This window comes from Triplophysa dalaica, chromosome 9 (genome assembly GCF_015846415.1).
Source record: "Triplophysa dalaica isolate WHDGS20190420 chromosome 9, ASM1584641v1, whole genome shotgun sequence".
Classification (NCBI taxonomy): Eukaryota; Metazoa; Chordata; class Actinopteri; order Cypriniformes; family Nemacheilidae; genus Triplophysa; species Triplophysa dalaica.
This window is the reverse complement of record NC_079550.1, coordinates 4,161,315-4,173,962: the sequence shown is the minus strand read 5'-3', so window position 1 is coordinate 4,173,962 and position 12,648 is coordinate 4,161,315. Positions and strand designations below refer to the sequence as shown.

Genomic DNA, 12,648 nt, shown 5'->3' with positions numbered 1-12,648 from the left:
TAAAGCATTTACCTAGTGAGTGATCACTAGGCAAGACCTTTATTTATCGTCTGGTATCGTTTAAAGCTCTTCAAAGCTTCACCGAAACTGTAATTTTGACCTTCAACCATTTGGAGTCCATTAAAGTCCACTATAAGGAGAAAAATCCTGGAACTTTTCATCAAAGACCTTAATTTCTTTTCGACTAAAGAAACAAATACATAAACATCTTGGATGACATGGGACATTTGTTTTTAAATATTTGTATATTTATATTTTGATCAAATGCTGCATAGGGTTACAAAACCAAAACAGGAACCATTGGATTAGCATTTCTTTTTCCGAAGTGATCTACACTGTAAAAAGCAAATAGTTGGATAAACTTAATTATTTAGGTTATTTGTGCGAATTTTGCAGTGCAGTTTTTTAAAGTAAATTTTACTAGAATTTACTTCAAAAAAACTGTGTGCAAAAACTTGCATACATAACAAAAAAATAGTAAATCCTACTATTTGTTTTTACATAAAATAAACAGTTTCATCGTACGCAACCGCCTGGCCCAAAGTTACCCTTTGGCCTGGCTAGTGGTAAATAATATAACTATTTATATTTTATTTATTTATATTAATATTAATTCATATTAATCTTTTATCGGATAATAGTCGTATTAATTAAGCAATTTGTTGAACTTGATTGCGTATACATTTTATTAAATAAAAAAATGTTGAATGGGTCGTGTAACTTTGTTGCATTTGAGTTTAGCAATGGAACGTTTGTTTATGCACTGTAAAAAAAATCCTGTAAAATTTACAGTAAACTACTGGCAGCAGGGTTGCCAGCCAGTTACTGTAAATTGTACAGCCACAGTACTGTAATTTAATTTACAGCCATTTACTGTAATTGCAGAATACAGGAAAAACTGTAATTTTGAATAGCAACAGTATAATGCTGTATGTTTTACAGCAAATTGCTTGATTTTAATTTACTTTATTTAGAAGAAATACATAAATCACTGTATATCCAGTATGTTTTGCATACTGGATATACAGTGTTTATTTTTTTTTAATTGATACAAAAATACATTACAGACAAATTGTGTACGTTGTTGTACATGAAATAATTTTATTCAGTAACAACTTCATAGTATCCAACATGGCTCTTTAAACATTCATGTTTAAACAACACGTTAACCAACATTACCATCATAAAACAACATTGCAAAACAAGGCCCAAGTGAGTCTGTAAAACGGTCACCATCTTGATCCATCAGAGCACAACAAGTAGCTGGAACTATGGAAACGAAACAAGAGAATAATGTTAGATATTCAATTTATAGTCAGAGAAAAACAGAGGACAACATATACAGTCAGAGAATAATAAAATGATGTAATTCAATGATGAAATCTGTGTGTGTGTGTGCGTGTGTGTATGTGTGTGTGTGTGTGCGTGTGTGTGTGTGTGTGTGTGTGTGTGCTTCTTACTTTTCATCGATTACACTGAATATTCATCATTGTGTTTAGAAGAGCGGCGACATGTGGGTTCACTGCAACCTGTTTCTTCTGTATCCTGGCATTTTAGATGACGCTTCTTCTTGTTCCACTCTCTGGATTAATATCTACAAAGAGTCAGGAAAAACTAAATGTTATATATTAAATGTACAAAATATATTATATTAAAACACATGAATTAAATCATCAGCTTGCTAGTGTTAAATAGGGGAGACTTCTAAATAATTTGCCCAAAAAAAATGCATCTCTCGTTGAGAAATATTGTTTTAAAGGTCTTAACAGGTATATAACATTAACATATCTATTAAAAGCAGGTAAGGAAGTTGTTCAATTAATACCTTTCATTGGACTCCAAGATACACGCTGCCCCATCCTGGTACTCAAGCCTGAATATGTAACATGCTATGAACAGAGTGGGACGGCCAGACATGAAAATGTGCTGAGCACCGTCACACACAACCTAACCTTCAGTCAGCATCCAGTGGCCTGCATGGCAAAGTGTGTCCTAAAACAAACAATTATACATGTGACAATAGTAATAGTTAATAGTGACTATACAATTATCTTTAAGCATTTTACATTTAAACTACATTTAAGTATAAGTGACTCTACAAACAAACTCTAAGCAAATTAAACAGAGTAACTTACACTTAAAACCGTACTTATACAGAAATGTAAGCTAACTAACGTTAGGGATGTCACGGTCAAGAAATTGTCACACTAGTATTTTGTAACGGGTCTCACTCCCACCCTCCAACGGTCCTATTTGGGAGACAGGCCTGCTATACAATGAGGGTGTCGCTAACGTCTTTTGCTCAAGCTCTCAGCTGGCCTCCGTTACATAAACTGTATATCTAGATGGTTACGTACATTAATCACTTTACCGGGCTATCCTCCGTGAACATCGACTTACCGCAAGCTATGGTGACTCGTTTTAATTTGGGCGCTCGATTTAACGGATGACTGCATTTGCAAATTTGAATTACAACACAAAATAATCACGACCGAGTGTGGTATCCCAACAGTCGAAGCATGTAACTTTTACCGAGTCTACGGCGGGCGCGATGTTCAACATTAAAAAAACAACCGTCAACTTACTAATACAATGAACTGTAGCTCGTCACATACCGCCTTCGCTGCTGGTGTAAACAAAAACTCTGAATAACATGAACAACTTCTGTCCTCAGGTGCTATAGCGACGGAGAATGTTTGAAATCTTACCGCGAGGGCGCTGCTGAAACCCCGCGCAAGACTCCTTCGGTCCCCGCAGATGGAGGTTGAATCCGGGGTTAGCAATATGAACCGCGAATTTAGATACCTCTATATAAAGTTACCAGCATGATAGTTACCAAATATGGAAAAAAATACATAATAAGTTACTTACCACAGGTGTGAATCATTCATTTTGCGCACTACCCCAATCTCGACTGTAGAAGATCATCCCGCCATTGTAGATTTGAAATTTACAGCAATATTCTGTACATTGAGTTAATCCGTCACGTGACCCCAGAATGCATTGCACTTTACAGCAATATTCTGTATTATTTAAAATACAGTCAGCTTCTGTAAAATAACGCTGTAGTTTTTACAGCAATTCGTTACAGTGTGTTGTTGCTTTGAAACAGTCTATAGAATAGAACAGAATAGAGTAGAGTAGAGTAGAGTAGAACTGTACAACGCAATTAAGCAATTCTTATATATAAAAACAGATACAGATACAAAAAGTTAAATGCAAAAAAATGTAAATATTTGAAAAACAAGCTTCATTCATATTTATCAACGAAACTCCATGAAAAATGAAGGCTTATTTTCGAGAAGCTGTGTGGAATATAACATTCATTTTGTGCTGGTTTGTTCATTTATTCATGCTCGGATCTTGTTACTGAAGAACAAGAGAAAGACGGCGGTTAGAAAATGATTTTCACATTCTGTCCTCGCCCTTCATCGATGGTGTGAAGCTTCTTCTCCACTTACATTGATTAGAGCTTCAATCCTGCAGTCTCTGTATAAATGATCCGTCTAACAGGGCAGCGATCTTTATGGGTTCATTAGAGCACACTTTAGTGACAGCACCCTCTCTTTTAAGCGCTGTCAACCCACTTTAATGATTCTTGTGTATTTCTTCAATGTTAATTGGACGGTATTATGCCTCTGTTGGAATCATAACTCTTTATTTCCGCAGATCAGATTCATTTATAACCCTGTGTGGCAGTGCGGATCTTGCCACGGCCACTCACACTTATTCTCCATTATTTGTCTGAATCTAGTCATGCAAATAATCATGATTTTTTATTAGTTTATGCAAATAACAACCGACCGCGATCCATTTTTATCATTGGTGTGGTTTTGCGTTTTTTATAGCCTGTGGTAGCTCAAAAAGAGAGAATTATGAAAACAGTGCACTGTATTTCACAACATTCTCTTCAAAACTATGCTGCATTCTGTACAGATATACAGCTAAACAGCTTTTGCAGTAAGAAGCTTTACGGGTTTTCTGTGGCATTGTATTGGCCACGCCATCACGGATGTCCCTGACAAAATACCTTATTCCTTTCTTTAGTCTTTAGTTTTTATGTGATATAAACAGTGCATCATGGGTAATGCAACTTGAATAACAAAATAACATTGTGCTTTCAGTACACGTCCTCTCTGACATATGATGGTGTGCTGGTGATGGCCGAGGCATTTCGAAATCTACGCAGACAGAAGATCGACATCTCCCGCAGAGGCAACGCCGGAGACTGTCTAGCAAACCCAGCTGCTCCTTGGAATCAAGGCATTGACATGGAACGTTCTCTGAAACAGGTGAGAGTAGGCGGGGCTTATTGAAACAGGTGAGAATAGGTGGGACACTGACACAGAGAGAGTGGGCGGGACTTTGTTACACCGTTGAGAGCCAGCAGGGACTCGTGCTATCAAAACATGCCAAACAACACTCGTAAATTAATTTAAATTCACACACTAAGTCTTCAACTTCTCAGTAAATAAATTACTCATGATGCTTTCTGTAGCTCATGCGGAACCTGCTGAAATCTATGTTTGTGTTTGTGAAGGTAAGAATCCAGGGTCTCACCGGGAATATTCAGTTTGACCATTATGGACGCAGAGTCAACTACACCATGGACGTCTTTGAGCTGAAGAGCAATGGCCCCCGAAAGGTCAGACACACACTCACATTTATATGCATTAGAACTGTAACTGTACCCTAAAATCCACACAAAGAAACCGGAGACATACACACAGGTGATCACCCTGTCTCTGTGCTGTTCTCTACAGATCGGTTACTGGAATGACCTGGATAAACTGGTCCTCGTTCAGAACGAACTCTCCATGGGAAACGACTCCGCTATGGAGAACCGTACCGTTATCGTCACCACTATAATGGTAATGCACTCACATGCGGCACCATACAACTATAACACAATCTAGAGGAAACAAGCTATGATCTTTCAGTCAGATACATCCTTTGCTTTTGATGTCTTTTTGGTGAGAGAGACAAGAGAGCCAGTTAGAGAGAGAAAGAAAGGGAGAGAGATCAGCTCAGGCTTTTGTCAAAGGAAATCTTCAAATGTATTTCAATGGTTCAAATGTACCTTAAAAAGTACTTGGGTATGCCATATGTAATGGTGCATTGCTAAGACAAACATAACTATAATATACCTTAGCAGGCTCCTCCTCTCTCTCTCTCTTTCTCCATCTCTCTCTTTCTCTGCCGTGCGCTTTTTAAGGCGATGGAGAATTTTACATCTGCAGGATCATCAAGGTTTCCATCACTGCTGAAGAATCCCCTGTTCAGACACTGAGGGCGAGACGGCCGTGAGACATCAGAGAGTCTAACCCTTCTCTCCCATGATTCAGCGGTTCTCAGACTCCTGCATCTGGGACTGCGGCATTAAATGTTCAGTAACATTCCTCACACGTACCTCGGGTGCAATGGCAGGGGTATAAAACGCTGCTTCATGGGTATATTGTTTTGTCTCTTTGTGATTGCTTGTCCTTGCTTTTAACAATCATACCACCACCACTGGCATGTTAAGCTGGCGCTTTTCTTAATGTTTTTAAAACTCGTATCAAAATCGAGGTACTCTCAAGGTCCTAAACAACTTTTCTGCTGATGTAGTCAAGGTCAGGCGGTCGAGGAAAAATGATCCACAGTCTAATTAAACCCTGGAGGGATTTACATCATATCTGCTGAATACATAACATTTTACTCAGATAAACTCGCACATTCTTTCTTTTACATTTATACCAGTTAAAGCGTATTAAAACTCTATTCCTACTTGTAAACGTAGCTTTGTAAATTATACTTATTGTTAAACATGTTCAATTTTCTTTCATTTCGAAGTCAGTTTGGGAAAAAAACATCTGCTAAATGAATGTAAAATACACGATGCAAATCAATATGTTAAATTCAAACAAGGGAAATGAAAAAGAAGTCAATTCTTTACACACTGATTTCTCTGATTTGAATGTTTGAGACGTGAGTAAATTTATCTTTCTCAGAATGCATTTGTAGCTTGGTCACATTACAGGAGAAGGATTTGTGAGATGCCCTGTAGCATCGCGGTACCAAACACAGCACACAGAGGAACAGCTAGTGTATGTTGTCACGGTGACAGAATTCTAAAATAGTTTTTCACGCCCGAGCACAACCAATCACAACCTTAAAGAGAGTCTGAAAAACAGCTCGCTCGCTTTCATCCTCACTCACACACAGACAGTGGAAAATGTGGCACAGTGTGTGTTTGTATTGGGTAAATGTCTGACTTACAGAATTACAGATGATTAAAAATCACTTCAACGATTAACATCTGTTGCTCTCTGAGATGAAACTGCCGTCACACTGACGTGCTTACATTGTCTTAGTGCATATTCCTGACTCTATCATGAATTATTTATCCATGCATGTGTTTTGCGGAGAACAACTTGTCATAGTCTTTCATGAAAATGAAGTAGCTTCCTCTAAAACAACTTTCATTGTCACCTGCATAGTTTGAGCTACATAGGCAGTTTTTTATTTATTTTAAAGGTGTATTCTGTTGTGGACAAATTCTTTATACTAATGTTTGATTGTTTTTAGGTGCATCAATGTTGCGCTGCACTTTGTGCTGTACCTGTGTTAACCACGTCTTGTCCTCCCCGGTTACATTTAAACAATCAATAATATTAGTTTTAGCCTTGTCATATGACTCCTAAAATTTGTGAAAATAGAGCACATAAATTAATTTAAGTGTATTTACAAGTGTATATAAGTACACTTTTTTTCCCTGGTTTGTAAGTAGCTTTGGATAAAATCGTCTGATAAATGACCAGGCATTCAGCTCAGAGTCTCTTTTCCTCTTTACCGTCCACTTTTTACTACCCATTGGATAAAATCAAGCGCCGCCCAATGTTTTTGAAAATCACATGAATATCCTGTTTCTTTTAGGGTTGGGTGGGCTACTAATGTTCATGTTGCCTTTTAACAAAAACTATACACAATGTGTTCGGCAAAAAACAGGGCGGTTGTTTCTATATATAGGCGCGTTAATTAATCCAATGAGAGTCCTCAAATCAATCAAGCGTAAGAGTGACAGATGCAAAATCACAATGCACAAGAAACACATCCAAATGTGTGTGTGCGTGGATATATACTAAAAGTTGGATGGACGTGACACCAGGGCTCCAGGCCAAGTGAGAGAGAGAAAGAGAGAGATGAAGAGAGACAGAGAGAGTGATGGCTGAGTATGTGATAGCCGTAATTAGTGCAACTGCAGGCTAAGGGGACGTGAGACGTGTTGTTCATTCCACATAATGTTCATTAACTCCATGCCTGCAGATAGCAGCCTTTTTATCCACACTCAAACCAATGAGAGCACACACCATCAGCTCATCCATGGGAAGAAAGCATGCCTAACACACACTCATGCTCACATTCACACTCAACATTCTTCAGCTCATGTTCTGGTCCATCCACTCATGGATCCATCTGCTCATCCTGATGTATTTTTGCACCTGGAGAGTTAGACAGTTGCCCTCCCATCCTCTTTACAAGTGCAGAGACCAGTGCTGTGAAATTATACAGATGAGGAGTCAGTCCATTTCAGTGCTCACACAGCTTCACAAACCCCATCATTAAAGTCATATTCCCTGTTATTTTCCATTTAAAAGAACAGTTCACCAAAGATCCTGCAATCCTTTATTCGATCATTTATAGAAACATGTTTTGATGAATGTGAAAACATAAAAGTACCACACAAGTATTAAACATACTATCAACCTGCACTGCTGGCACCACATTTTCATTTTTGGCAGTATACAACACTTCAATGTGGTTAATAAATCTAGACACTTATTCCCTTAACATTTACGTTCTGTCCTCGCGTGCCTTTATGCACAGCAGATTATAAGAGAAAGAAAAAAACATTTGCTTTAGAATGAAGTGCTTTGTTATCTGCTTTAATATTTCATTCACTAAAAGCTGTTTCCAATGAAATCTTCTGAAAAATATTTTTTTTTCCTATGTAATGTATGTACTGTATAAGTCTTGCCCTTGGTTTTCACTTTTTGTAAAACATATTTGTTTTTTGTTTACCTGTTTAATGTCCAAATTATTGCTGCTTTAAAGTCAATGAAAGTGATTTCTTTTTAAAAGCTTTTTTTAGTTTTAAACTGATGATGCTGATTTGCTCGCTTTGAACTGTCTTGTTAAACAATTACATTATGATTGAATCATTATGGGAACACATTATCAACAGACCTGATTGATTTTCATGAATAAATACAGACAGTTTCAATGTAAATCAATGTTTTGCATTTAGCCTCGCTCAGACAGTGTGACTAATGTTTTCAGTTTATCTGTATAATTCATAACCATAAACTTGATTACGCTGGGTGGAAAACGTTCAAATAAATGTTTTGGTTTTTATTTTATGATAATTTGTCAGTCATTATTTTGTAATTGCACGCAGCTGTAATTACTGTACTAGTTTTAATGAGTGTGATATGAGTGTCGCACGCGATTGCACTAGTGAGTGCACTACATTTAAATGATTGCGAACACAAACAATCACACTTGCTGTCAGATATCCAACCACAGAAAAACATACAGTATCATTTGTCTGAACATGCTTTTACTTCTTACTCTGAGTATTAATGAAGCTAAAAGCTGCACAAGTGTATTTGCTTATTTTAGCTCTTTAGATCATAGAACCTTTAAAGAATCCAGAGACCAATCGCAGATTTGAGGAACATCTAGAACTAGATGACAATCCCGGAACCCTATACAACCAAAAACTATACGGAGGAACTCCACTAACCTACTAACATGCCTTTGGTTTTAAAAGTGTATTAGTAGTATTACTGCTAGTGCAATATAATACAGTTTTCAGGTCAGTTTGAACATAAGTGCCCACCCACTGTGTATGTATGTGTGTTTAGGAAGGACCGTACGTGATGTTGAAGAAGAACTGGGAGATGTTTGAAGGTAATGAGCAATTTGAAGGATACTGTGTGGATCTGGCGTCTGAGATCGCCAAGCACATCGGCATCAAGTACAAGATCTCCATCGTTCCGGACGGGAAGTACGGAGCGAGGGATCCAGAGACGAAGATCTGGAACGGGATGGTTGGGGAGCTGGTATACGGGGTGAGGAGCAGATACATGCATACAAAACACTTACACAACGTGCTATTATTTACAGTATATATATATTAATTGAACTTAATATTGAGAAAATAATATTACTTATTAAAAAAATGTTTTTATTATAAATGTATTATTACTATTTAGGATTTTTGACAGTATGGCTTTATTGTAAAAAAAATCTATATTGCAATATAGTGATAAAAACCTTTCTCAATCCAATTTTTATTTGTTTGTAATCTTTATAATAGGAATAAATTGAATGCTGGTCATGTTTTTTTTGGCGGAAAAAAATGACCTGCTGTGAAACAGCAGCATGCAACAGCATTTGCTCAAACTGTTTGTGGACAACTATTGACTTATTTAATTTATATAGACTCAAATTTACATTTTATTTCCCACTAATAACACAAGATACCGGATAAAAAATAAACATGAAAATTAGACAGCCCAGTAAGAAACTGTTTCTATAAGCCAAGAGCAAAGCTCTTTTTCTGAATAATGTTTATCTTCAGCCTAAAGCAGAAATATCTGCTGTTTGACCAGAACTGAAGGTTTATTTATTTATATTAGTTAAGCGTTGTTTAGAGGCCTTTTCTGTCAATAGGATTTGTATTGTCAGTTTTCTCTTTAAAACGCAGCCAGAAGTATTAACGCCATTATTCAGTGTGCAAGTGCATAAAATCAGTCACTTGTTCGTGCCCATCCGGCACCTGCTGAGTCTCCAGTGGAGAAGGCAAACGCTCCTACTGACTGGTGTTAATGAGCTCAGAGAGAGAGTACAGATGCACATATCTCTGCCCCATTAAACACTCTCATCCACAAACAACCACACACAATAGGCTACACATACTCATTTTCTCGTAAACACCCAATAAATACAAACTGATCTGCTCAGACACACCAAATACACACACACACTACTTGCACTTATCGACTCAATTCACAATTTCATCCACAAACCAGCTATCCAGCCATACACACACACACACAGTACAAACTCATCCACTGATACACACACATACGCACGCTGATACACACTCTGAAAGGCACTGCATGGGCAATCCAAAAGTAAAGAGGTGATTAAAAATATTCAAAGCGCAACAGAAATGAAATGTGAATGTATAAACTGTTTACAACTCTCCCACCATTAGCTTCCAGGTTGTTAGGAGATGGTGTATGATTCTGTTGATTTAAAAAATGTACCATTTAATTGCGCAATGACCCAGTGCGTTACATCCAGGGGCAGTTCTAGGGTGAGTGGATCTCCGGGGCTTATCCCAAAGATACCACATACAGTATGTGTTCCAAAACACATGTCTCGTCTAAAAACGCATGGAAAATACGAGCGGCGCCACTTTCTCATTTTTTAAAGCGCCCGGGAGCTTGGGCTGTCCTGGCCTCTGCCGTTGCTAAGGAACCAAGAGCCGTGCTTGCATTAAAGATAAGAATGGATTATCAGCCTCCAGATTATCAACCTCCACGCCTGGAACATTTTTCATGTCGCACCACATGCATGTGAGACCAGGTTACTCTCTAATTTCGATCTACATTGAGAATTAGGAATTTGCACTCACAAACAGATGCGAAATGTATACGGGCCCTAAGTGATGTTTACAATGCTTGAAAATAAAAACAATCCGGGCTTTACTGAAAACATTAGCGGCTAAGACCACCACTAGTGCCGCACCTGCTCAATACCCATAATACTGAGCAAAAAACACACCAATCACACACAACCATGTTATCTGATGTAACCAGATCATTCTTCAATAAAAACTCCCCATGAAATCCAAATTCAACTTTTTTTAACTTATTTGGCTTTTAGTGTGAATATGTTAGCATTAAGGATATCTAAAAATGTCTTGGTTACGGATGTAACCTCAGTTCCCTGATGGGGAGGCGTTGTGTTGAACTGACAGATGAGGTTCGTCTTGAGAACCTATCAACTTCTGACTAGTTTAGAAAAGGCCAATGAAATTGGCAAATGAAATTTGCATGCCGGACTCCGCCCCCGGATATCTGGTTATAAAAGGGAGACGGGGTGCTGCATTCATTCACCTTTGGGCTGAGGAACCTGTTGCCATGCAAGACTCGAGCTGACACTGGTTTTACGCAGAGTATGGATTCAGCCTTCTCGCGCCCCTTAGGAACCTGATGATCAGGTGGTGCCGTCTTAGAGACTTACCAGCAACTGGGTTGTGATGAACGGCAATGACGGCTACATACACCTTCAGTGTGGAAGGGGAAAGATTACTCTCGAGTCTCTCTGGAATGACAGCACGACTCCGTGGGTCTTCTCTTCAAGAAGAGCACTAGGACAAGAAGAGGCACCTCTTATAGGTGTATAGGCGTCTAGGGGTAGGTAACTCAGGGTGTCCTCGTCCCGTCCAGGAACTAGACATGGGGGTTCCATGAAAGCGGACTTTCTCGGGGTCATTCATCTATGCAAGGTTCACCCAGAAGTGCCTCTCCTGGACCACAAGTGTGGACATCTTCTGACACAGGGCCCGCTTGGTCACCTAGGTCGCCTGTAGAGCGAGGTCGGTGACAGTGTGGAGTTCCTGCATAACAATGGGTCGATTTTACAGTCGAGGAGCTCCGTCAACGCCTTGCCCAGATGGACCTGCAGGAGAGCGTGGAGAGAGGAGGCAGCTTGGCCTTAAGCAGTGTAAGCTCTTGACACCAGAGATGCCTAAAACCTACATGCTTTGGATGGGAGTCTAGGTCGAGCCCCCCAGGTGGCCGCCGTCTGCGGGCACAAATGCACCACGACGGCACACTCCACCTGGGGGACATCAACGTATCCTCTAGCTGCCCCACCATGAGGGAAGAAAGAGTTACGAAACTAGTTTAACGTGCACTCCCCAAAAAGGAGGCATTCCAGGCCTTGCTGAGTTCCTCATGCACTTCCGGGAAACACGACACTGTGGGTGGGCTCAAACCCAAGGTACCACGTATCCAGCCGCGAGCATTGGGGGAGAGGCAGTGTGGTCCACTGCAACCCACAGCAGCCTGGGAAAGCATTGCTGACATTTCGATGTGTGCTTCTTCCTGGGCTCGACCCCCCGAGGGAGAGAGCTCCGAGGAATCGTCGGAGTCGGATGACAGTATGTCACCCTCCGATGCTGCAAGGGACATCTCATCATCATCACGCACCGTTTCTGAATACGTGGTTGAGGAACAAGACGAGGTGGGACCGTCTCTTGGGGAACGGTCAGATTTTTATTGGCCTTTTCTAAACTAGTGAAAGTTGATAGATTTTCAAGAGGAACCCCATCTTTCGGTTTGAAGCAACGTCGAGAAACCGACAGAAAGGGAACTAGTGTGATCCTACACATAGAGAAAACTCACATTTAGACTTAAAACTGACACTCTCACTTACACCAAAATGGAACAACGTTTTTTATGACATCATTCTCATAATTTTTTTCTGCCCAATCAAAAGGAGCCAGGTGCAGGAGCCACTCATTGTGTTCTAGAGGAAATTACATCGATGCATCAAAAAAAGCTGCATATTTCAAGGCACCTCTGTGGG

At 39.4% G+C, this 12,648-nt stretch overlaps 1 protein-coding gene and 1 long non-coding RNA gene across 4 annotated transcripts in view; one reads left to right on the top strand and one right to left on the bottom strand.

The window, feature by feature from the left end:
* Positions 1–12,648, top strand: part of gria4a (glutamate receptor, ionotropic, AMPA 4a) — a 66,400-nt gene that overhangs the window by 30,135 nt on the left and 23,617 nt on the right. For all 3 annotated transcript variants that reach the window (XR_008907463.1, XM_056756439.1, XM_056756438.1), the window contains exons 8-11: positions 4,125–4,292; positions 4,541–4,645; positions 4,764–4,871; positions 8,907–9,113. Coding sequence is in view for 2 of the 3 variants with exons in the window: in XM_056756439.1 (XP_056612417.1) it covers positions 4,125–4,292; positions 4,541–4,645; positions 4,764–4,871; positions 8,907–9,113 (588 nt within the window). In the remaining variant the exon portion in view is untranslated. The remainder of the gene's footprint in view (positions 1–4,124; positions 4,293–4,540; positions 4,646–4,763; positions 4,872–8,906; positions 9,114–12,648) is intronic.
* On the bottom strand, positions 1,187–1,931 carry LOC130428421 (uncharacterized). Its single transcript, XR_008907464.1, has 3 exons — positions 1,826–1,931; positions 1,461–1,594; positions 1,187–1,269 (listed from the first exon to the last, which is right to left on the bottom strand). It is a non-coding gene; the product is annotated as an uncharacterized LOC130428421 (long non-coding RNA).